Source organism: Catharus ustulatus, unplaced genomic scaffold (assembly GCF_009819885.2).
Source record: "Catharus ustulatus isolate bCatUst1 unplaced genomic scaffold, bCatUst1.pri.v2 scaffold_129_arrow_ctg1, whole genome shotgun sequence".
Taxonomy (NCBI): Eukaryota; Metazoa; Chordata; class Aves; order Passeriformes; family Turdidae; genus Catharus; species Catharus ustulatus.
In genome coordinates this window covers 20,923-46,785 of record NW_024879475.1, presented here as the reverse complement: position 1 = coordinate 46,785, position 25,863 = coordinate 20,923, and the positions used below count along the sequence as shown (strand labels likewise).

The 25,863-nt window shown below is 47.6% G+C and overlaps 1 protein-coding gene across 1 annotated transcript; it reads left to right on the top strand.

Annotated features, from left to right (window-relative positions):
* Window positions 1–24,428, top strand: MCM7 (minichromosome maintenance complex component 7). The gene is made up of 15 exons (XM_033086744.2): window positions 1–165; window positions 308–387; window positions 1,388–1,552; window positions 2,473–2,597; window positions 4,542–4,722; window positions 6,250–6,387; window positions 7,936–8,085; window positions 9,783–9,903; window positions 11,641–11,772; window positions 14,869–14,952; window positions 16,185–16,578; window positions 17,924–18,007; window positions 19,673–19,835; window positions 21,989–22,098; window positions 24,081–24,428. Exons 1-15 carry the CDS (start codon window positions 135–137, stop codon window positions 24,283–24,285), a joined length of 2,163 nt encoding a protein of 720 aa, XP_032942635.1. The 5' UTR covers window positions 1–134; the 3' UTR covers window positions 24,286–24,428.
* The last annotated feature ends 1,435 nt before the right edge of the window (window positions 24,429–25,863 follow it).

Genomic DNA, 25,863 nt, shown 5'->3' with positions numbered 1-25,863 from the left:
TGACGCTGGATTTTCGCGCCACTCGCCGTGAGGGGAAAGCCGTGGCGGGAAAAGGGGGGGAGCGATCGTGAGGGGAAAATCGCGACCGTGAGGGGAAAATCGCGACAGGGAATCGCGGCAGGAGCGGCCCCGCCATGGCCCCGCGCGACTACGACAGCGAGAAAGGTTTGGGTCGAGCGGGGGGCACCGGGACTCCGTTATTGATCCTTTATCGGGATCGCCCACTCCCGATTATCGGGACATTCCCCCCGATATCGGGACCCTTCCTGCTGTTTCTGATCCTCCCCTCTCGCTTTTTTCCCCTCAGAGAAAGCCAAGCGATTTTTTCAGGAATTTTACCGGGATGGAGCCGACGGGCGCAAGGAATTCCCGTACCGGGATCAGCTGGTGAGGGCCGGCACCCCCAGATTTACCCCAAATTTACCCCAAATCTCCCCAAAATCCCTCAGGTTCCACCTTGATCCCCCACAAATTCCACCACAAATCCCCTCCCACTCCATCAAATAATTCTCATTCCCCCAAACTCCCACCCAAATGCTCCCTAAACCCCCCTAAACCTCTTTTTAACAACTCAAAATCTCTTCGCCAAGTCCCTTCTCAGCATCCCAAATCCCCTCAAACCCCTTCTCACCCACCCAAAATCCCCCCAAACTCTCTCCCAATCCCCGAAAATCTCCTCAAAACTTTTCAAACTCCCCAAATCCCAATCCCCCAAATCCTCCCCAACCCCTTCAAAACCCATCCCACCCTCCCAAATCCCCCCTAAACTCCGATTTTTCACCCCAAAACTCCCATTTTCCCCCCCAAAACTCCCATTTATCCCCTCCAAACCCCAATTTTCCACCCCAAACTCCCAATATCCACCCCCAAACCCCCCTTTTTCTCCCAAAACCCCTATTTTTCCCCACCAAACCCCCATTTTTCACCCCAAAACTCCAATTTTCCCCCACAAACTCCCATTTTCCACCCCAATACCCCCATTTTCCACCCCAAAACTCCCAATTTTCCACCCCAAAACTCCCATTTTCCACCCCAAAACTCCCATTTATCCCCTCCAAACCCCGATTTTCCACCCCAAACTCCCAATATCCGCCCCCAAACCCCCCTTTTTCTCCCAAAACCCCAATTTTCCACCCCAAAACTCCCGATTTTCCACCCCAAACCCCAATTTTCTACCCCAAATTCCCATTTTCCACCCCAAACTCCCAATATCCACCCCCAAATCCCCCTTTTTCTCTCAAAACCCCCATTTTTCACCCCAAAACTCCCAATTTTCCACCCCAAATTCCCATTTTCCACCCCAAAACCCCCAATTTCCACCCCAAACCCCAATTTTCCACCCTAAACCTCCCAATTTTTCACCCCAAATTCCCATTTTCCCCCCCAGACGGCCCTGGCCCGCCGGGAGCAGGCGGCCCTGTGGGTGGCCCTGGACGATGTGGCCGAGGATGACCCCGAGCTGGCCGAGGCCGTGGTGGAGAACGTGCGGCGCTACGGCCGCGTCTTCTCGGACGCTGTGCACGAGCTGCTGCCCCTCTACGGCTCTGCCGAGGTCTGGGAGCCCTGAATTCGGGATTTTTGGGGGGTCCTGAGGGGGTTTTGGGGGGTCCTGAGGGGATTTAGGGTCATGAGGGGTCAATGTCCATCACTCAGGACATCACTGCCCACGAGCTGCTGCCCCTCTACGGCTCTGCTGAGGTCGGGGAGCCACGAATTTGGGATTTTGGGGGGTTTTTAGGAGATTTTGGGGGGTCCTGGATGGATTTTGAGGGGTCCTGAGGGGGTTTAGGGTCATGAGGGGTCAATGTCCATCACTCAGGACATCACTGCCCACGAGCTGCTGCCCCTCTACGGCTCTGCTGAGGTCGGGGAGCCCCAAATTTGGGATTTTTGGGGTGTTCTGGATGGGTTTTGGTGGGATTTGGGGGTCCTGAGGGGATTTAGGGTCATGAGGGGTCAATGTCCATCACTCAGGACATCACAGCCCACGAGCTGCTGCCCCTCTACGGCTCTGCTGAGGTCGGGGAGCCACGAATTTGGGATTTTTGGGGGTTTTTAGGAGATTTTGGGGGGTCCTGGATGGATTTTGGGGGGTCCTGGATGGATTTTGGGTGGTCTTGAGGGGATTTAGGGTCATGAGGGGTCAGTGTCCATCACTCTGGACATCACTGCCCACGAGCTGCTGCCCCTCTACGGCTCTGCCGAGGTCGAGGAGCCCCAGATTTGGGATTTTTGTGGATTTTTAGGAGATTTTGGGGGAGTTAAGAGATTTTAAAGGGTCGTGAGGGAGTTTGGGGGGCGTTTTTGTGAGGTTTGAGGGGTCCTGGAGAGATTTCAGGGTGATATTAGGGCATTTTTTACTGTTTTTTAATGGGAATTTTGGGTAATTTTGAGCTGAATTTTGGGACAATTTTAGGTGAGGCTCTTCCAGATCCCCTCCTGAGCCCCCTCCCCAAATTTTTTCCCCCCCAGGCCCCAGCTCGGGACCCCCTGGACGTTTACCTGGAGCACAGGCTGCTGCTGGAGCAGCGGGGCCGGGCTGGGGGAGCCCCCAGGACCCCCCAGAATCAATTCCCCCCGGAGCTGCTGCGGCGTTTGTGAGTCTGGGCAGGGCCCTGGGGACCCCAGACCCAATTCCTGAGCACCCCACAATCCCCAAAACCCCCCCAGACCTTCTCCTGCTTCCTTAAATCCTTCCCAGTCCCACCCAGATCCTCCAAAATTCACCCACATCCCCCTCAAATCCCATTTTCCCCCATTTCTTCCGTTTTTCCCTCTCACAATTCCCATTTTTCCCAAAATCCCCGTTTTTCCCCCCAAAAACCAGCTGTATTTCTGTGCCCTGCTCCAAGCCACTGTCCCTGTGGGAGCCACCCCATTTTCCCCCAAAATTCCCATTTTTCCCTCATTTTCCCCCCCAAAATCCCCATTTTTACCCCATTTTCCCCTCACAATCCCCATTTTTATCCCATTTTCCCCCCATTTTTTCCCCAAATCCCCATTTTTCACCCCAAAGCGAGCTGGACTTCTACACCTCATCCTGCTCCAAGGCCCTGTCCCCTCAGGAGCTCTAGGCCCCATTTTATCCCATTTTTATCCCATTTTTACCCCAAAACCTCAATTTTTATCCCATTTTTACCCCATTTTCCCCTCACAATCCCCATTTTTACCTCAGTTTTCCCCCCATTTTTCCCTAAATCCCCTTTTTTTCCCCCAAAGCGAGCTGTATTTCCGCGCCCCGTCCGGCTCCAAGGCCCTGTCCCCTCAGGAGCTCCGGGCCCCATTTTATCCCATTTTACCCCCCAAATCCCCATTTTTATCCCATTTTTACCCCATTTTCCCCTCACAATCCCCGTTTCTATCCCCATTTTCCCCCCATTTTTCCCAAAATCCCCTTTTTCTCCCCAAAGCGAGCTGTATTTCCACGTCCATCTGGCTCTAAGGCCCTGTCCCCTCAGGAGCTCTGGGCCCCATTTTATCCCATTTTACCCCATTTTTACCCCCCAAATCCCATTTTTATCCCATTTTTACCCCATTTTCCCCTCACAATCCCCATTTTTTCCCTCTCACAATCCCCATTTTTCCCAAAATCCCCGTTTTTCCCCCAAAGCGAGCTGTATTTCCGCGCCCCGTCCGGCTCCAAGGCCCTGTCCCCTCAGGAGCTCTGGGCCCCATTTTATCCCATTTTATCCCATTTTTACCCCATTTTAACCCCATTTTCCCCTCACAATCCCCATTTTTATCCCATTTTCCCCCCATTTTCCACCCATTTTTACCCAAAATCCCCGTTTTTTCCCCCCAAAGTGAGCTGTATTTCCGCGCCCCGTCTGGCTCCAAGGCTCTGTCCCCTCAGGAGCTCTGGGCCAAATTTTACCCCAAAAATTCCCATTTTTATCCCATTTTTACCCCAAAATTCCCATTTTTATCCCATTTTTACCTCAGTTTTCACCCCTATTTTTCCCAAAATCCCCGTTTTTCCCCCAAAGCGAGCTGTATTTGCGGGCCCCTCCGGCTCCAAGGCCCTGTCCCCTCAGGAGATCCAGGCTCCATTTTATCCCATTTTTATCCCATTTTTACCCCATTTTTACCCCATTTTCCCCTCACAGTCTCCATTTTTACCCTGTTTTCACCCCATTTTTCCCAAAATCTCCATTTTTTCCCCCAAAGCGAGCTGTATTTCCGCGCCCCGTCCGGCTCCAAGGCCCTGTCCCCTCAGGAGCTCTGGGCCAAGTTTTATCCCAAAAACTCCATTTTTATCCCATTTTTACCCCATTTTAACCCCATTTTCCCCTCACAATCCCCATTTATATCCCATTTTCACCAAAAATCCCTATTTTTTTCCCCCAAAGCAAGCTGTATTTCCGCGCCCCGTCCGGCTCCAAGGCCCTGTCCCCTCAGGAGCTCTGGGCCCCATTTTACCCCAAAAACTCCATTTTTATCCCATTTTTACCCCATTTTAACCCCATTTTCCCCTCACAATCTCCATTTTCACCCTGTTTTCCCCCCATTTTTACCCAAAATCCCCGTTTTTTCCCCCAAAGCGAGCTGTATTTCCGCGCCCCCTCCGGCTCCAAGGCCCTGTCCCCGCGGGATCTCCGTGCCAGCAGCATCGGGGCCCTGGTGACCGTGCAGGGCATCGTGACCCGGGCCAGCGACGTGCGGCCACTGCTGCGGGTGGCCACCTACAGCTGTGACCAGTGCGGGGCAGAGACCTACCAGCCGGTACTGCGACAAACTGGGATATACTGGGAGGCACTGGGAGCCATTTAAAGGGGTTTTAAAGGGATTTTTTTGGGTTTTTGGGGGGATTTGGGGACAGTTTGGTGTCCCAGTGCCACCTACAGCTGCGACCAGTGCGGGGCTGAGACCTACCAGCTGGTACTGGGATATACTGGGATAAACTGGGACAAACTGGGATATACTGGGATATACTGGGATAAACTGGGACAAACTGGGATATACTGGGAGGGACTGGGAGCCATTTAAAGGGATTATTTTTGGGTTTTTGGGGGGCTTTGGGGACAGTTTGGTGTCCCAGTGCCACCTAGAGCTGCAACCAGTGCGGGGCCGAGACCTACCGGCCGGTACTGGGAGGGACTGGGATATACTGGGAGGCACTGGGAGCCATTTAAAGGGGTTTTAAAGGGATTTTTTTGGGTTTTTGGGGGGATTTGGGGACAGTTTGGTGTCCCAGTGCCACCTACAGCTGCGACCAGTGCGGGGCTGAGACCTACCAGCCGGTACTGGGAAGGACTGGGATATACTGGGAGGCACTGGGAGCCATTTAAAGGGGTTTTAAAGGGATTTTTTTGGGTTTTTGAGGGGATTTGGGGACAGTTTGGTGTCCCAGTGCCACCTACAGCTGCGACCAGTGCGGGGCTGAGACCTACCAGCCGGTACTGGGATATACTGGGACAAACTGGGATATACTGGGAGGGACTGGGAGCCATTTAAAGGGGTTTAAAATGGATTTTTTGGGGGGGTTTGGGGTCCCAGTGCCACCTACAGCTGCGACCAGTGCGGGGCTGAGACCTACCAGCCGGTACTGGGAAGGACTGGGATATACTGGGAGGGACTGGGAGAAGATTTTTATGGAATTTCAGGAGTTTTGGCAGAATTTCAGGTGGAATTTTGGGGGAATTCTCTGAATTTTTGAGGTCTCCCCTCACAGATCGGAGGCGCCATTTTCCCGCCTTTTCCAAGGGCACTTCTGGGGGATTTTTGGGGGTTCAGGTGTGATTTTTTGCAATTCAGGTGGATTTTTTTGGGTGCAGGTGAATTTTTTTGGGGTTCAGGTGTGAATTTTGCAATCCAGGTGATTTTTTGGGGGGTTCAGAGTGGATTTTTTGGGGGGATTCTGTGAATTTTTGGGGAAATTCTGTGACTTTTTGGGGCCTCCCCTCAGAGATTGAAGGCCTCATTTTCCTGCCTTTTCCCAGGGGCGCTTTTGGCGGATTTTTTGGGATCTGGGGTGGATTTTTGGGGATTCAGGTCGGATTTTTGGGATTCAGATGGATTTTTGGGGGATTTCAGGTGGAATTTTAGGGGAATTCTCTGAATTTTTGAGGTTTCCCCTCACAGATCGAAGGCGCCATTTTCCCGCCTTTTCCAAGGGGCACTTCTGGGGGATTTTTGGGGTTTCAGGTGTGATTTTTGCAATTCAGGTGGATTTTTGCAATCCAGGTGGATTTTTGGGGTTCAGATGAATTTTTGGGGGGTTTCTCTGAATTTTTTGGGTTTTTTTCTCAGATCGAGGGCCCGACTTTTACTCCGCTGCTGCTGTGCCCGAGCCGGGAGTGCCAAACCAACCGCTCGGGGGGGCGGCTCTACCTGCAGAGCCGGGGCTCCAAATTCACCAAATTCCAGGAGCTGCGCATCCAGGAGCACGTGAGTGAGGGGGGATCCCCAAATTCCTGACAGGAGACCCCGAAATCCCAAAAAATTCCCTCAGGAAACTCCAAAATCCCCTCAGAAATGGCTTTAAAATGGCTGCCGGGGCCTGTAAAATGGTGTCTGGGGCCTGTAAAGTGGACTCCAGCATTTTAAAATTGGCTCCAAATCCACCAAATTTCAAGAATTGAGGATTCAGGAGCTTCTGAGTGAGGAGGGATCCCAAAATTCCTGAGAAAAGACCCCAAAATCCCAAAAATTTGCTCAGGAAACTCTAAAATCCCCTCAGAAATGGCTCCAAAATGGCCACCGGGGCCTGTAAAATGGTGGCTGGGGCCTGTAAAATGGCTCCAGGGGTTTTAAAATTGGCTCCAAATTCACCAGATTTCGGGAATTGAGGATTCAGGAGCACGTGAGTGAGGGGGGATCCCAAAATCCCCAAAAATTCCCTCAGGAATCTACAAAATCCCCTCAGAAATGGCTCCTAAATGGCCACTGGGGCCTGTAAAATGATGGCTAGGGTTCTAAAGTAGACTCCAATGACTTAAAATTGGTTCCAAATCCACCAAATTTCGGGAATTGTCGATTCAGGAGCACGTGAGTGAGGGGGGATCCCAAAATCCCCAAAAATTCCCTCAGGAATCTCCAAAATCCCCTCAGAAATGGCTCCAAAATGGCCACTGCGGCCTGTAAAATGATGGCTAGGGTTCTAAAGTAGACTCCAATGACTTAAAATTAGTTCCAAATCCACCAAATTTCAGGAATTGAGGATCCAGGAGGTCCTGAGTGAGAGGGGATCCCCAAATTCCTGATGGGAGACCCCAAATTCCCTAAAAATTCCCTCGGGAAATTTCCAAATCCCCTCAGAAATGGTTCCCAAATGGCCACCGAGGCCTTCAAAATTGTGGCTGGGGCCTTTAAAGTGGACTCCAGGGTTTTAAAATTGGCTCCAACTACACCAAATTTCAGGAATTGAGGTTTCAGGAGCTCCTGAGTGAGGGGGGAATATTAAAAACCCCGAATCTCAGAAAAATTCACTCAGGAAACTCCAAAATCCTAAAAAATTCACTCAAAATTGGCTTCAAAATGGCAGTCGGGGCCTTCAAAACTACAATGGTTGTTCTGAATGTCTCAAAATTGTCTCAAATGTCCCCAAAATCTTCCTGGAGTTGATTTTAATGTCCTCAAATGTCCCAAAATGTTTCAAAAATGTCCCAGGATGTCCCAAAAGTCCACAAAATTGGCTTGGAATGTCCCCAGACTGTCCTGAAATGCCCCAAAACTGCTCAAAATGTCCCAGAAACGCCCTCAAATTGTCTTTAATGTCCCAAAATGTCACCAAGTATCCAAAAACTTTATCAGAGCCAACTTTAATGTCCCAAAAATCTCCCACAAAAGTCCCCAAATGTCCAAAAATCTCCGCAGAACTGACTTTAAGTGCCCAGAAAAATCCCCAAAATTCACTTCAGCGTCCCCAAAACAACCTGAAAATGCCCCAAAATGTCCCCCGAATGTCCCCAAGGCCTCACCTGTCCCTGTCTCCAGTCTGACCAGGTGCCCGTGGGTCACCTGCCGCGCTCGCTGTCGCTGCACCTGAGCGGGGCCAACACGCGCCAGGCCCAGCCCGGGGACCACGTCAGGGTCACGGGCACCTTCCTGCCCCTGCTGCGGCCTGGCTTCAGGCAGCTCACACAGGTGAGTCCCCAAAATACACCTGAGATCCTAAAAACTCACCTGGGCACACCCAAAACACACCTGGGCACACCTGGGACCCCAAAATCCACACCTGAGACCCCCCCAGAACTCCCCTTCCTGCCCCTACTGCGGCCTGGCTTCAGGCAGCTCACACAGGTGAGTCCCCAGATACACCTGGGCACATCCAAAATACACCTGGGCACACCCAACACACACCTGGGACCCCAAAATCCACACCTGAGACCCCCCCAGAACTCCCCTTCCTGCCCCTGCTGCAGCCTGGCTTCAGGCAGCTCACACAGGTGAGTCCCAAAACACACCTGAGATCCTAAAAACACACCTGGGCACACCTGGGACCCCAAAATCCACACCTGGGATTCCCCAGGACTCCCCTTCCTGCCCCTGCTGCGGCCTGGCTTCAGGCAGCTCACACAGGTGAGTCCCCAAACACACCTGGGCACACCCAACACACACCTGGGCACATCCAAAGTACACCTGGGACCCCAAAATCCACACCTGGGATCCCCCAGGACTCCCCTTCCTGCCCCTGCTGCGGCCTGGCTTCAGGCAGCTCGCACAGGTGAGTCCCCAAAATACACCTGGGTACATCCAACACACACCTGGGCACACCTGGGACCCCAAAATCCACACCTGGGAATCCAAAAACCTCACCTGGGACACCCCAGAACTCCCCTTCCTGCCCCTGCTGCGGCCTGGCTTCAGGCAGCTCACACAGGTGAGTCCCCAAAATACACCTGGGCACATCCAACATACACCTGGGACCCCAAAATCCACACCTGGGACCCCAAAATCCACACCTGGGATTCCCCCAGAACTCCCCTTCCTGCCCCTGCTGCGGCCTGGCTTCAGGCAGCTCACACAGGTGAGTCCCCAAAATACACCTGAGATCCCAAAAACTCACCTGGGCACACCCAAAACACACCTGGGCACACCTGGCACCCCAAAATCCACACCTGGGACCCCCCTGAACTTCCCTTCCTGCCCCTGCTGCGGCCTGGCTTCAGGCAGCTCACACAGGTGAGTCCCCAAATACACCTGGGCACACCCAACATACACCTGGGACCCCAAAATCCACACCTGAGACCCCAAAATCCACACCTGAAATCCTAAAATCCACACCTGGGATCCCCCTGAACTCCCCTTCCTGGCCCTGCTGACACCTGGATACAACACACCTGGGGGGCCAAAAATCTCTTGTTTTTTCCCCAAATCTCCATTTCCACCCAAATCTCTGTTTTTTCCCAAAACCCTGTTTTCTCCCAAATCCTGTTTTTTCCCCAAATCCTGTTTTTCCCCCCCAAATCTCTGTTTTTTCCCAAAATCCTGTTTTTTCACTAAATCCTATTTTTTCCCAAAATCTTTTTCCCCCAAATCTCTGTTTTTCCTCCAAATCTCTGTTTTCCCCCCAAATCTCTGTTTTTCCCCCATCTCTGTTTTTCCCCCCAAATCTCTGTTTTTTTTCCCAAAATCCTGTTTTTTCCCCAAATCCTATTTTTTCCCAAAATCTGTTTTTTTTCCCCCAAATCTCTGCTTTTTTCCCAAATCCTGTTTTTCCCCCAAATCCCCACTTTTCCCCCCAAATCCTGTTTTTTCCCCAAATCTCTTTTTTTCCCCAAATCTCTGTTTTTCCCCAAATCCTGTTCTTTTCCCAAAATTCCCATTTTTTCCCCCACCAGGGGCTGCTGTCAGAGACATTCCTGGAGGGGCACCAGGTGTGCAAGGTGAACAAGAGCGAGGAGGAGGAGGGGGGAGCAGGGGAGCTGAGCCCTGAGGAGCTGCAGCAGATCACGGGCACAGGTGGGTTTGGGGAGAAAAAGGGAAATTTTGGGGAAAAAAGGTGAAATTTTGGGGAAAAAATGGGATTTTGGGGGAAAAAATGGTGATTTTTGGGGAAAAAATGGTGAAAAATTTGGATTATTTAGGGGAAAAAATGGTGATTTTGAGGTGAAAAAAAGGTGAAATGTTGGGGGGAAAAATGGTGATTTTGGGGGGCAGGAAAAATGAAATTTTGTGGAAAAAATGGTGATTTTTGGGTAAAAAAAAGTGAAATTTGGGGGAAAAAAATGGGATTTTTGGGGGATAAAAATGGGGAGGGGGAGCAAGGGGGGCTGAGCCCTGAGGAACTGCAGCAGATCACGGGCACAGGTGAGACTGGGGGGAAAAAGTGAAATTTTGGGGAAAAAGTGGGATTTTGGGGGGAAAAAATGGGTTTTTTGGGGAAAAAATGGTGATTTTTGGGGAAAAAAACGGTGAAAAATTTGGATTATTTAGGGGAAAAATTGGTGATTTTGGGGTAAAAAAAAGGTGAAATGTTGGGGGGAAAAATGGTGATTTTGGGGGCCAGGAAAAATGAAATTTTGGGGGAAAAATGGTGATTTTTGGGTAAAAAAAGTGAAATTTGGGGGAAAAAAATGGGATTTTTGGGGGATAAAAATGGGGAGGGGGAGCAAGGGGAGCTGAACCCTGAGGAGCTGCAGCAGATCACGGGCACAGGTGAGACTGGGGGGAAAAAGTGAAATTTTGGGGAAAAAGTGGGATTTTGGGGGGAAAAAATGGGTTTTTTGGGGAAAAAATGGTGATTTTTGGGGAAAAAACGGTGAAAAATTTGGATTATTTAGAGGAAAAATGATGATTTTGAGGTGAAAAAAAAGTGAAATGTTGGGGGGAAAATGGTGATTTTGGGGGCAGGAAAAATGAAATTTTGGGGAAAAAATGGGATTTTGGGGAAAAAAGTGAAATTTTGGGGGAAAAAGTGAAATTTTGGGGAAAAAATGGGATTTTGGGGGAAAAAATGGTGATTTTTGGGGGATAAAAATTTAATTTCCATGAGTTATTAGTCATTAATCATTAATGATTAATTATGAATTAATTTTACTCCCAGAGGAGGATTCCATTATTATGAGGTATTAGTTATTAATCATTAATTATTAATTAATCTTGCTCCCAGAGGAGGATTTCATTTCCATGAATCATTAATCATTAATTATTAATTACTGATGATTAATTTTGCTCCCAGAGGAGAATGTCATTACCATGAGTTATTAGACATTAGTCATTAGTTATTAATGATTAATTATTAATTAATTTTGTACCCAGAGGAGGATTCCATTACCATGAGTTATTAGTCATTAATCATTAATGGTTAATTATGAATTAATTTTGCTCCCAGAGGAGGATTTCATTTCCATGAGTTATTAGTCATTAATTATTAATGATTAATTATGAATTAATTTTGCTCCCAGAACAGGATTTCATTACCATGAGTCATTAATCATTAATTATTATGAATTAATTTGTCTCCCAGAGGAGGATTTAATTTCCATGATTTATTAGACATTAGTCATTAATTATTAATGATTAATTATTAATTATTCTTGCTCCAGAGGAGGATTCCATTACCATGAGTTGTTAGACATTAGTAATTTAATATTAATGATTAGTCATTAATGAATCTTGTTCCAGAGGAGGATTGCATTACCATGAGCTATTAGTAATTAATAATTAATAATTAATAATTAATGAATCCTGTTCCAGAGGAGGATTTCTACGGGAAGCTCGCCGCCTCCATCGCCCCCGAGATCTTCGGCCACGAGGACGTGAAGAAATCGCTGCTGCTGCTGCTGGTGGGGGGCGTGGAGAGGAGCCCCCGGGGGATGCGAATTCGGGGTGAGGGAAACAGCCAAAAATATACCAAAATATACCTGAAACATCCCAAAAAATATCCTAAAATACCCTCAAAATATCCTGGGAACATTCCATAAAAATCCCATGGGGGGCGTGGAGAGGAGCCCCCGGGGGATGCGAATTCGGGGTGAGGGAAACAGCCAAAAATATCCCTGAAACATCCCAAAAAATGTCCCTGAAACATCCCAAAAAATATGCTCAAAATATCCTCAAAATATCCTCAAAGTATCCTGGGAAAATTCCATAAAAATCCCATGGGGGACGTGGAGAGGAGCCCCCGGGGGATGCGAATTCGGGGTGAGGGAAACAGCCAAAAATATCCCAAAATATACCTGAAACATCCCAAAAAATATCCTAAAATATCCCTAAAATATCCTCAAAATATCCCCAAAAAATTCCATAAAAATCCCATGGGGGGCGTGGAGAGGAGCCCCCGGGGGATGCACATCAGGGGTGAGGGAAACAGCCAAAAATACACCTGAAACAGCCCAAAAAATATCCTCAAAATATCCCTAAAATATCCTCAAAATATCCTCAAAATATCCTGGGAAAATTCCATAAAAATCCCATGGGGGGCGTGGAGAGGAGCCCCCGGGGGATGCGAATTCGGGGTGAGGGAAACAGCCAAAAAATACCTGAAACAGCCCAAAAAATATCCTCAAAATATCCCTAAAATATCCTAAAATATCCCTAAAATATCCTGGGAAAATTCCATAAAAATCCCATGGGGGCGTGGAGAGGAGCCCCAGGGGGATGCGAATTTGGGGTAAGGGAAACACCCCAAAAACATCCCAAAATATCCCTGAAACATCCCAAAAAATATCCTAAAATATCCCAAAATATCCTGGGAAAATTCCATAAAAATCCCGTGGGGGGCGTGGAGAGGAGCCCCCAGGGGATGCGCATCAGGGGTGAGGGAAACAGCCAAAAATACACCAAAATAACCCCAAAAGTATCCTAAAATATCCCAAAAAATACTGGGAAAATTCCATTAAAATTCCATAAAAATCCCATGGGGGGCGTGGAGAGGAGCCCGTGGGGCATGTGCATCAGGGGTGAGGGAAACACCCCAAAATACAACAAAATAACCCAAAAATATCCCTGAAACATCCCCAAAATATACCCAAAAAATCCTGGGAAAATTCCATAAAAATCCCATGGGGGTGGGGCGTGGAGAGGAGCCCCAGGGGGATGCGAATTCGGGGTGAGGGAAACAGCCAAAAATATCCCTGAAACATCCCAAAAAATATCCTAAAATATCCCAAAATATCCTGGGAACATTCCATAAAAATCCCATGGGGGGCGTGGAGAGGAGCCCGCGGGGGATGCGAATCAGGGGTGAGGGAAACAGCCAAAAATATCCCAAAATATACCTGAAACATCCCAAAAAATATCCTAAAATATCCCTAAAATATCCTCAAAATATCCTAAAATATCCCAAAAAAATTCCATAAAAATCCCATGGGGGGCGTGGAGAGGAGCCCCAGGGGGATGCGCATCAGGGGTAAGGGAAACAGCCAAAAATACACCAAAAATATCCCTGAAACATCCCAAAAAATATCCTAAAATATCCCAAAATATCCTCAAAATGTCCTGGGAAAATTCCATAAAAATCCCATGGGGGGCGTGGAGAGGAGCCCCCGGGGGATGCGCATCAGGGGTGAGGGAAACAGCCAAAAATACACCTGAAACATCCCAAAAAATATCCTAAAACATCCCTAAAATATACCCAAAATATCCCTAAAATATCCTGGGAAAATTCCATAAAAATCCCATGGGGGCGTGGAGAGGAACCCACGGGGGATGCGAATTCGGGGTGAGGGGAACAGCCAAAAATATCCCTGAAACATCCCAAAAAATATCCTAAAATATCCCAAAATATCCTGGGAAAATTCCATAAAAATTCCATAAAAATCCCATGGGGGCGTGGAGAGGAGCCCCAGGGGGATGCGAATTCGGGGTAAGGGAAACATCCCAAAATACACCAAAATAACCCTAAAATATCCCAAAAAATACTGGGAAAATTCCATAAAAATTCCATTAAAATCCCATGGGGGCGTGGAGAGGAGCCCGTGGGGCATGTGCATCAGGGGTGAAGGAAACAGCCAAAAATACAACAAAATATCCCAAAAAATATCCCAAAAAACATCCCAAAATATCCCTGAAACATCCCAAAAAATATCCCAAAAAACATCCCAAAATATACCTGAAACATCCCAAAAAATATCCCAAAAAACATCCCAAAATATACCTGAAACACCCCAAAAAATATCCCAAAATATCCCCAAAAAATCCTGGGAAAACCCCAGGAAAATTCTAGAAAAATCCTGGGAAAATCCCAGATAAATCTCGCTGGGAAAATCCTGGGGAAAAAAACAGAAAAAAACTGGAAAATTCCAGAAAAACCCCAGGAAAATTCCAGAGAAATCTCGGAAAAAACCCAGAAAAATTCCGGAAAAACCCCAGGAAAATTCCAGAAAAATCCCGAAAAAACCCAGGGAAATTCCAGAAAAATCCTAGAAAACCCCAGGAAAATTCCAGAAAAATCCTGGGAAAACCCCAGGAAAATTCCAGAATAAATCCTGGATAAAACCCAGGAAAATTCCAGAAAAATCCTGGAAAAAACCCCAGGAAAATTCCAGGAAAATTCCAGAAAAACCCCAGGAAAATTCCAGAAAAATCCTGGGAAAACCCCAGAAAATTCTAGAAAAATCCTGGAAAAGCACCAGGAAAATTCCAGGAAAGTCCTGGAAAAAAACCAGGAAAATTCCAGAAAAATCCTGGGAAAAACCCGAGGAAAATTCCAGAAAAATCTCAGAAAAAACCCAGGAAAATTCCGGAAAAACCCCAGGAAAATTCCAGAAAAATCCCAGAGAAACCCCAGGAAAAATCCAGGAAAACCCCCAGGAAAATTCCAGAAAAACCCCAGGAAAATTCCAGAAAAATCCCAGAGCAACCCCAGGAAAAATCCCAGAAAAACCCCAGAAAATTCCAGAAAATTCCCCGAAAAACCCCAGGAGTTCCTGGGAAAGCCCCGGGACCATTTCCCGCCCCAATTCCAGCTGTTTCCATTCCCAGGGAACATCAACATCTGTCTGATGGGGGATCCAGGTGTGGCCAAGTCCCAGCTGCTGACCTACATCGACCGCCTGGCGCCGCGCAGTGAGTGCGGCCTTCGGCCCCTCGGCATCCCCCTCTTCTTCCTCTTCCTTCCTTGATCTTCCTCTTCCTCCCCTGATCCTCATCTTCCTCTTCTTCATCCCCTCAGTATCCTCCTCTTCCTCCCCTCAACATCCTCCTCTTCCTCCCCTGATCCTCCTCTTCTTCCTCTTCTTCATCCCCTGAGCATCCTCCTCTTCCTCTCCTCAGCATCCTCCTCCCATCATCCTCATCTTTCTCTTCTTCCTCCCGTCAGCATCCTCCTCTTCCTCCCATCATGCTCCTCATCTTCCTCCTCTTCCTCCATTGATCCTCATCTTCCTCTTCTTCATTCCCTCAGCATTCTCCTCTTCCTCCCAGCATCTTCCTCTTCCTCTTCTTCGTCCCCTCAGCATCTTCCTCTTCCAGCATCTTCCTCTCCCTCCTCTTCCTCCCATCATCCTCCTCCTCCTCTTCCTCCCCTGATCCTCCTCCTCCTCTTCTTCCCATCATCCTCCTCTTCCTCCCATGATCCTCCTCTTCCTTTTCTTCCTCCCCTCCTCCTCCTCCTATTCTTCCTCCCCTCCTCCTCCTCCTTCTCCTCCTCCTCCTCTACTTCATCCCCTGATCCTCCTCTTCCTCTTCTTCATCCCCTGATCCTGCTCCTCCTCCCCTGGTCCTCCTCCTCCTCTCATCATCCTCATCCTCCTCTTTCTCCCCTCTTCCTCCTCTCATCTTCCTCTTCCTCCCCCTCATCCTCCTCCTCCTCTCATCATCCTCATCCTCCTCTTTCTCCCCTCTTCCTCCTCTCATCTTCATCTTCCTCCTCCTCCCCCTCATCCTCGTCCTCTTCTTCCTCCCTTGTTCCTCCTGCTCCTGCTCCTCCTCTTCTTCCTCCTCCCCTCATCCTTCACCTCCTCTTCTTCATCCCCCAATCCTTCTCTTCCTCTTCTTCATCCCCTGATCCTGCTCCTCCTCCTCCTCTCATCATCTTCATCCTCCTCTTCCTCCCCCTCTTCCTCCTCTCATCTTCCTCCTCATCCTCCTCCTGTCATCCTCCTCCTCTTCTTCCTCCCTTGTTCCTCCTCCTCCTGCTCCTCCTCTTCTTCCTCCCCTGCTCTTCCTCCTCCTCCTGCTCATCCTCCTCATTTTTTATCCTTCCTCCTTTTTCATTGTTTCCCTTTCTTCCTCCTCCTCCTTTTCTTCTTTTCCTTCCTCACCACCCTCCTCTCCCTCACCTTTTCCCCACCCCCCAGGCCAGTACACGACGGGGCGCGGCTCGTCGGGCGTGGGGCTGACGGCGGCGGTGCTGCGGGACCCGCAGAGCGGCGAGCTGACGCTGGAGGGGGGGTCCCTGGTGCTGGCCGACCGCGGCGTGTGCTGCATCGACGAGTTCGACAAGATGCTGGACAGCGACCGCGTGGCCGTGCACGAGGTGCTGGAGCAGCAGAGCGTGTCCGTGGCCAAGGCCGGCGTCATGGCCACGCTCAACGCGCGCTGCGCCGTGCTGGCCGCCGCCAACCCCGCGCTGGGCCGCTACGACCCGCGGCGCAGCCTGGAGCACAACCTGCAGCTGCCGGCGGCGCTGCTGTCCCGCTTCGACCTGCTCTGGCTGCTGCAGGACCGGCCCCAGCGCGACCGCGACCTGCGGTGAGCCGGGGGCACGGGGAGGGGGTCTGTGGAAGGGTCTTTGGGTTGGGTTGGGGTCAATGGAAGAGTCTTTGGGGTTGGGTTGGGTTGGGGTCAATGGAAGGGTCTTTGGGTTTGGGTTTGGTTGAGTTGGGTTGGGTTGATTGAGTTGGGGTGGTTGGGTTGGCTTGGATTGAGTTGGGTTGGGTTGGATTGGGTTCAGTTGGGTTGGGTTGTGTTCAGTTGGGTTGAGTTGGGTTGGGTTGAGTTGGGTTGGGTTGGTTGAGTTGGGTTGGGTTCAGTTGAGTTGGGTTGTGTTCAGTTTGGTTGGGTTGGGTTGAGTTGGGTTGGGTTGGTTGAGTTGGGTTGGGTTCAGTTGAGTTTTGTTCAGTTGTGTTGTGTTGGGTTGAGTTGGGTTGGGTTGGTTTAGTTGGGTTGAGTTGGTTGAGTTGAGTTGGGTTGAGTTGAATTGGGTTGGTTTGCATTTGGTTGAGTTGGGTTGAGTTGGGTTGGATTGGTTGAGTTGGGTTGGGTTGAGTTTGGTTGTATTCAGTTGGGTTGGATTGGTTGAGTTGGGTGGAGTTGGGTTGGGTTTAGTTGGGTTGAGTTGGGTTGGGTTGGTTGAGTTTGGTTGGGTTGGGTTGGTCAAGTTGGGTTGGGTTGGTTGAGTTGAGTTGGGTTGAGTTGGGTTGGGTTGGTTGAATTTGAGTTGGGTTGGGTTGAGTTGGGTTGAGTTCAGTTGGGTTGGGTTGGGTTGGTTGGGTTGAGTTGGTTGAGTTGGGTTGGGTTCAGTTGGGTTGGGTTGTGTTCAGTTTGGTTGGGTTGAGTTGGGTTGGGTTGGTTGAGTTTGGTGGAGTTGGGTTGGGTTTAGTTGGGTTGAGTTGGGTTGGGTTGGTTGAGTTGGGTTGGGTTCAGTTGGGTTGGGTTGGGTTTGGTTGAGTTGGGTTGAGTTGGGTTGGGTTGGTTGAGTTGGGTTGAGTTCGTTGAGTTGGGTTGGGTTGGATTGGGTTCAGTTGGGTTGGATTGGTTGAGTTTGGGTTGGGTTGAGTTGAGTTGGGTTGGGTTGGTTGAGTTTGGTGGAGTTGGGTTGGGTTGGATTGGGTTCAGTTGGGTTGGGTTGAGTTGGCTTGGGTTGGTTCAGTTGAGTTGGGTTGGGTTGAGTTTGATTGGTTTGGGTTGAGTTGGGTTGGGTTGGGTTGTGTTGAGTTGAGTTTTGTTGGGTTGGGTTGTGTTGGGTTGGGTTGAGTTGGGTTGGGTTGAGTTTGGTTGGGTTGGGTTGTGTTGGGTTGTGTTCAGTTGGGTTGTGTTGACTCTCCACCCCCCGTTTTGGCGCCGTTCCCCAATTTTGTCGCTCCCGCCATTCCAGGCTGGCCCAGCACATCACCTTCGTGCACCGGCACAGCCGGGAGCCGCCCAGCGCCTTCCGCCCGCTGGACATGAAACTCATGAGGTGGGGGCGCCAAAATCCCCAAAATCCATCAAAACCCACCCCAAAATCTGCATTTTTCACCCCAAGATTCACCCCAAATTCCCGTTTTCTCTCCCCAGGCGTTACATCGCTCCCTGTCCCCTCTCATTTTAATTTTTATTTTTATTTTATTTTTATTTTTATTTTTCCCCCCAAACAGACGTTACATCCCCCATCTCCTCTCATTTTAATTTTAATTTTAATTTTTATTTTATTTTTATTTATATTTTAATTTAAATTTTTAATTTAATTTTTATTTTTATTTTATTTTTATTTTTCTCCCCAACCAGGCATTACATCACCCCGTCCCCTCTCATTTTTATTTTTATTTTTATTTTTATTTTAATTTTTATTTTTATTTTAATTTTTATTTTTATTTTTATTTTTATTTCTTTATTTTTTATTTTTATTTATTTTTATTTTTCTCCCAACCAGGCGTTACATCACCCCCTGTCCCCTCTCATTTTTATTTTTATTTTTATTTTTATTTTTATTTTTATTTTATTTATGTTTTTATTTTAATTTCTCTCCCCACCAGGCGTTACATCACCCCCTGTCCCCTCCCATTTTAATTGTATTTATATTTATATTTAATTTAATTTAATTTTAATTTCTCTCCCCAGGCGTTACATCGCTCCCTGTCCCCTCTCATTTTAATTGTATTTATATTTATATTTTAATTTTATTTTATTTTAATTTCTCTCCCCAGGCGTTACATCACCCCCTGTCCCCTCTCATTTTAATTTTAATTTCAATTTTAATTTAATTTCATTTTAATTTCTCTCCCCAGGCGTTACATCACCCCCTGTCCCCTTTTATTTTAATTTTAATTTTAATTTTAATTTTTTTTTTATTTTTAATTTTATTTAATTTTAATTTCTCTCCCCCCCGGCGTTACATCGCCCCCTGTCCCCTCTCATTTTAATTTTAATTTTAATTTTTATTTATATTTTAATTTAATTTTTATTTTAATTTCTCTCCCCAGGCGTTACGTCACCCCCTGTCCCCTATCATTTTTATTTTTATTTAATTTTAATTTTATTTTATTTTAATTTCTCCCCCCAGGCGTTACATCGCCCCCTGTCCCCTCTCATTTTAATTTGAATTTTTATTTTTATTTTAATTTAATTTTTATTTGAATTTCTCTCCCCACCAGGCGTTACATCGCCACCTGTCCCCTCCCATTTTAATTTGAATTTTTATTTTTATTTTATTTTAATTTTATTTTTATTTTAATTTCTCTCCCCAGGTGTTACATCACCACCTGTCCCCTCTCATTTTAATTTTAATTTTTATTTTAATTTTTATTTTAATTTTATTTTTATTTTAATTTCTCTCCCCAGGCGTTACATCGCCACCTGTCCCCTCTCATTTTAATTTTAATTTTTATTTTAATTTTTATTTTAATTTTATTTTTATTTTAATTTCTCTCCCCAACCAGGCGTTACATCGCCCCCTGTCCCCTCTCATTTTAATTTTAATTTTAATTTTTATTTTTATTTTTATTTTTATTTATTTTTATTTGAATTTCTCCCCCCAGGCGTTACATCGCCACCTGTCCCCTCTCATTTTAATTTTAATTTTAATTTTAATTTTAATTTTAATTTTAATTTTAATTTTATTTAATTTGAATTTCTCTCTCCCCAGGCGTTACATCGCCACGTGCCGGCGCCGCTCGCCACTGCTGCCCGAGGCCCTGGGCGAGTTCGTCACGGCCGCCTACGTGGAGCTGCGGCGGGAGGGGCGCGGGGACGGGCTCTACACCTCTGCCAGGACCCTGCTGGCCATCCTGAGACTGGCCACGGCCCTGGTACTGACCACTGACCCTCCCAGTATGGACCAGTGACCATCACTGACCAGCACTGACCAGCACTGACCATCACTGACCCCCAGTGTCACAGTGACTCTGTTGTTACACCTCTGCCAGGACCCTGCTGGCCATCCTGAGACTGGCCACGGCCCTGGTACTGACCACTGACCCCCCCAGTGACCATCACTGACCATCACTGACCAGCACTGACCATCACTGACCAGCACTGACCAGCACTGACCCCCAGTGTCACACTGACTCTGTTGTTACACCTCTGCCAGGACCCTGCTGGCCATCCTGAGGCTGGCCACTGCCCTGGTACTGACCACTGACCCCCCAGTGACCAGCACTGACCAGCACTGACCAGCACTGACCCCCAGTGTCACAGTGACTCTGTTGTTACACCTCTGCCAGGACCCTGCTGGCCATCCTGAGACTGGCCACTGCCCTGGTACTGACCACTGACCCCCCCAGGATGGACCAGTATGGACCAGTGACCATCACTGACCATCACTGACCAGCACTGACCAGCACTGACCAGCACTGACCAGCACTGACCAGCACTGACCCCCAGTGTCACAGTGACTCTGTTGTTACACCTCTGCCAGGACCCTGCTGGCCATCCTCAGACTGGCCACGGCCCTGGTACTGACCACTGACCCGCCCAGTATGGACCAGTGACCATCAGTGACCAGCACTGACCAGCACTGACCAGCACTGACTGACCCCCAGTGTCACAGTGGCTCTGTTGTTACACCTCTGCCAGGACCCTGCTGGCCATCCTCAGACTGGTCACTGCCCTGGTACTGACCACTGACCCCCCCAGTATGGACCAGTATGGACCAGTGACCATCACTGACCCCAACTGACCAGCACTGACCATCACTGACCAGCACTGACCAGCACTGACCCCCAGTGTCACACTGGCTCTGTTGTTACACCTCTGCCAGGACCCTGCTGGGCCAAACCACCCCAAAATCAGCCCCAAAAATCACCAAAATCACCTCAAAATCAGTTCCAAAAATTCACCAAATTCAGCCCAAAATCAGCCCCAAAATCAAACCGAAACCCAACATTTTGGGGCTGATTTTGGTGATTTTTGGTGCTGATTTTGGGCTGATTTTGGCCATTTTTGGGGCTGTTTTTACTGTGATTTTTGGGCTGGTTTTGTTGTGATTTTGAGCTGATTTTGGGTTGATTTCTGAGCTGATTTTGATGCTGATTTTAAGTTAATTTTGGCCATTTTTGGGGCAGTTTGTGCTGTGATTTTTGAGGTGATTTTGATGATTTTTTGAGGCTGTTTTTGGGCTGAATTTGGCCATTTTTGGGCTGGTTTTGTTGTGATTTTGAGCTGATTTTGAGGCTGATTTTAAGTTAATTTTGCCCATTTTTGGGGCAGTTTGTGCTGTGATTTTGAGCTGATTTTTCTGTGAATTTGAGGCTGTTTTTGGGTTGAATTTGACCATTTTTGGGTTGATTTTGCTGTGATTTTTGAGCTGAATTTGACCATTTTTGGGGCAGTTTGTGTGGTAATTTTTGGGCTGTTTTTGCTGTGATTTTTGAGCTGATTTTAGGTTGATTTTTGAGCTGATTTTGGGCTGAATTTGGCCATTTTTGGGGCAGTTTGTGCTGTGATTTTTTAGCTGATTTTGCTGTGATTTTTGGGCTGATTTTGGCCGTTTTTGGGGCAGTTTTTGCTGTGATTTTTGGGCTGATTTTAGGTTGATTTTCGAGCTGATTTTGAGGACAATTTTAAGTTAATTTTGGCCATTTTTGGGGCAGTTTGTGCTGTGATTTTTGAGCTGATTTTGGTGATTTTTTGAGGCTGATTTTAGGCTGATTCTGGCCATTTTTGGGTTGATTTTGCTGTGACTTTTGAGGTGATTTTGGTGATTTTTGGGGCAGTTTGTGCTGTGATTTTTGAGCTGATTTTGGTGATTTTTGAGACTGATCTTGGGCTGAATTTGGCCATTTTTGGGTTGATGTTGCTGTGATTTTTGGGCTGATTTTGGCCATTTTTGGGTTGATTTTGCTGTGATTTTTGGGCTAATTTTGGTAATTTTTGGGCTGTTTTTACTGTGATTTTTGAGCTGATTTTGATGATTTTTTGAGGCTGATTTTGGGTTAATTTTGGTGATTTTTGGTGTTTCCAGGCCCGTCTGAGGCTCGGCTCTGTGGTGGAGAAGGACGACGTCAGCGAGGCTCTGAGGCTGCTCGAGGCCGCCCGGGACTCCCTGAGGGGGGACCCCGACCCCACCCCCAGGTGGGAAATTTGGGGAAAATTTGGGAATTCTGGGGAAAATTTGGGAATTCTGGGAAAATTTAGGAATTTTTGGGGGGATTTTTTTGGGATTTTTTTTTTTTTTTTGGGATTTTGGGAGAATTTTTGACGGGATTTTTTTTGATTTTGTGGAGAATTTTGGGGGGATTTTTTTTTAGATTTGGGGGATTTTTTTCAGATTTTTTGGGATATTTTGGAGGGGATTTTTTTCAGATTTTTTTGAGGATTTTGGAGGTTTTTGGGAAGGAAATTTTTGTTGAGATTTTTGAGGGGATTTCAGGGATTTTTTAGGGGATTTGGGGGGGATTTTTTTCTATTTTGGGGGAGATTTTTCAGGGATTTGTGGGAGGATTTTAAAGGGGATTTTGGGGGGATTTCAGGAATTTTGGGGAGGGATTTTTTTGAGATTTTTCAGGGAGATTTTGGAGGAATTTCAGGGAGGTTTTTAGGGGATTTGGGGGGGATTTTGGGGATTTTGGGAGGGATTTTTTTGTGGATATTTCAGGGATTTTTGGGTGGATCTCAGGGATTTTTGGGTGAATTTTTGGGATTTTGGGGACAGATTTTTTTTAGATTTTTCAGGGATTTTGGGGGGATTTTTGGGGTGAATTTCAAGGATTTTGGGTGGATTTTAGGGTGAATTTCAGAGACTTTTGGGATGGTTTTTCTGAGATTTTTTCAGGGGTATTTCAGGGATTTTGGGATGGATTTTTGGGGTGAATTTCAGGGATTTTTGGGTGGATTTCTGGGATTTTGGGACAGATTTTTTTTAGATTATTCTGGGATATTTTCAGGGATTTTTGGGTGAATTTCAGGGACTTCTGGGATGGTTTTTCTGAGATTTTTCAGGGGAATTTCAGGGATTTTGGGGTCAATTTTTGGGATTTTAGGGACGGATTTTTTTTATATTTTCAGGGATTTTTGGGTGGATTTTGGGTGGATTTCAGGGATGATTTTTGGGATTTTTTTACTCACCCTCCCCCTTTTCCCCCCAGGTGCCCCCATCCCTCGGAGGCGATTTTTGGGGTCCTGGGGGGGATTTTCAGGGGATTTTTTGGGGTGAATTTCAGGGATTTTGGGGTGAATTTTTGGGATTTTGGGGACGGATTTTTTTTTATATTTTCAGGGATTTCTGGGTGGATTTTGGGTGGATTTCAGGGATATTTTTTAGGATTTTTTTGGCTCATTCTCCCCCTTTCCCCCCCAGGTGCCCCTGTCCCTCTGAGGCGATTTTTGGGATTCTGGGGGGATTTTGGGGGGATTTTTTTGGGTGAATTTCAGGGATTTTTGGGACATTTCAGGGACATATCAGGGATATTTCAGGGATGTTTTTCAGGATGTTTTTTGCTCTCTCTCCCCAGGTGTCCCCGCCCCTCGGAGGCGATTTTCAGGGTCCTGGGGGGGATTTTTGGGTGAATTTTTGGGATTTTGGGGACGGATTTTTTTTATATTTTCAGGGATTTTTGGGTGGATTTTTGGGGTGAATTTCAGGAATTCTTGTGTGGATTTCTGGGATTTTGGGATGGGGTTTTTTTTAGATTTTTGTGGGATATTTCAGGGATTTTTGGGTGGATTTTTGGGGTGAATTTCAGGGACTTTTGGGATGGTGTTTCTGAGATTTTTCAGGGGTGTTTCAGGGATTTTGGGGTGGATTTTTGGGATTTTGGGAGGGATTTTTTGGGGGATATTTCAGGGATTTTTGGGACATTTCAGGGAAGTTTTTAGGATGTTTTTCAGGATGTTTTTGGGATGTTTTTTAGGATGCTTTTGGGATTTTTTTGGCTCATTCTCTCCCTTTCCCCCCCAGGTGCCCCCGTCCCTCGGAGGCGATTTTCGGGGTCCTGGGGGGGATTTTGGGGGGATTTTTTGGGTGAATTTCAGGGATTTCTGGGTGGATTTTTGGGGCATTTCAGGGAAGTTTTTGGGGATTTTTTTAAAATTTTTTTTGCTCTCTCTCTCCCCAGGTGCCCCCGTCCCTCGGAGGCGATTTTCGGGGTCCTGCGGGAGCTGGGGGGGCCCGGGGGGCGCTCGCTGCCCCTCCCCCACGCCCTGGAGGTCCTGGGGGCTCGGGGATTCACCCCTGACCAGGTCAGCCAGGCCCTGGCAGAGTACGAGGGGCTCAACGTGCTGCAGGTCAACCCTGCCAGGACCCGGATCACATTTGTGTGAACCTGGAATGGGGACCCCAAAAATCCTGCCAGGACCTTTCTGTGACCCAAAACCCTGCCAGGACCTGTGTGTGACCCCAAAAACCCTGCCAGGACCCGGATCACCTTCGTGTGAGACTGAGCCCTGACAGGACCTGGGGGACCCCAGAACCCTGCCAGGACCTTTCTGTGACCCAAAACCCTGCCAGGACCTGTGTGTGACCCCAAAAACCCTGCCAGGACCCGGATCACCTTCGTGTGAGATTGAGCCCTGACAGGACCTGGGGGACCCCAGAACCCTGCCAGGACCTTTCTGTGACCCAAAACCCTGCCAGGACCTGTGTGTGACGCCAAAAACCCTGCCAGGACCTGGATCACCTTTGTGTGAGCCTGGAATGGGGACCCCAAAAATCCTGCCAGGACCTTTCTGTGACCTTTCTGTGACCCCAAAACTCTGCCAGGACCCAGATCACATTTGTGTGAGACTGAGCCCTGACAGGACCTGGGAGACCACAGAACCCTGCCAGGACCTGGGGCACCCCAAAAACCCTGCCAGGACCTTTGTGTGACCTTTCTGTGACCCCAAAACCCTGCCAGGACCCAGATCACCTTCGTGTGAGACTGGAATGGGGACCCCAAAAATCCTGCCAGGACCTTTGTGATCTTTGTGTGACCCCAAAACCCTGCCAGGACCCAGATCACATTCATGTGAGACTGAGCCCTGACAGGACCTGGAGCACCCCAAAAATCCTGCCAGGACCTGTGTGTGACCTTCGTGTGACCCCAAAAATGGGGAGAAATCAGAGGGTTTGGGGAAAATCCTGCAAAAATCCTGCAAAAAAACTGCAAAAACCCCAGCCAGAAATGGGGAAAAAAACTGCAAAAAACCACAAAAAATTGCAAAAACCCTGCCAGGACCTTTGTGTGACCTTTGTGTGACCCCAAAATCCCCCTCAGGTTTTTTTTGTGTTTTCTTTTGTAGCAATAAGAGGATTTTTATCAATAAAAAATTATTAAAATTCACCAATTTTGGGTTGGTTCGTTTTTCTCCCTCCTCTCAGATCTCCTTTTTTATCCCCAAAAAAATCCTTTCTCCCAAAAACTCCAAATTTTCCAAAAAATTCCCAAATTTTCCTCAAAAAAATTCCCATTTCTCACCCCAAAAATCCCTTTTTTGTCACCAAGAAAGTCTCAAATTCCACCCTAAATTTTGGTTTTTTGAGCAAACCAACCCCAAATCCCCCCAAATCAGGATTCCCCCAATCCCAGGAATCCCAAATTTCCCAAAAACCCCAAATCCCCTTTTCCCCTCCCCAAAAAATAATTTAAAAAATTCAAATTTTTTTCTTTTCCAAGAACTTTTATTGAACCAAAGCCCCTGAACGGAGCTCCCCAAATCCAGGAATTTTTGGGGAATTTTTGAGGCCACTTCTGAGAATTTTTGGGGCCTCTTTGGGAAGCTTTTTGGGTCTTTTTGGGGAACTTTTCTGGGACCATTTTGGGACCATTTTTGGGAATTTTTGGGCTCATTTTTTGACCCATTTTAGGGCGGTTTTGGGTCAATTTTCAGGAATTTTTGGGGCCATTTTTACGAAGTTCT

What these genes read in the sequence shown, in the direction of transcription:
- MCM7 (XM_033086744.2), top strand. Translation starts at nt 135, where the DNA reads ATGGCCCCGCGCGACTACGACAGCGAGAAAG. An exon ending in TCCCGTACCGGGATCAGCTG is followed by an intron (nt 388 to 1,387) that starts GTGAGGGCCGGC and finishes TTTCCCCCCCAG; the next exon opens with ACGGCCCTGGCCCGCCGGGA. An exon ending in CTGGACATGAAACTCATGAG is followed by an intron (nt 18,008 to 19,672) that starts GTGGGGGCGCCA and finishes CTCTCTCCCCAG; the next exon opens with GCGTTACATCGCCACGTGCC.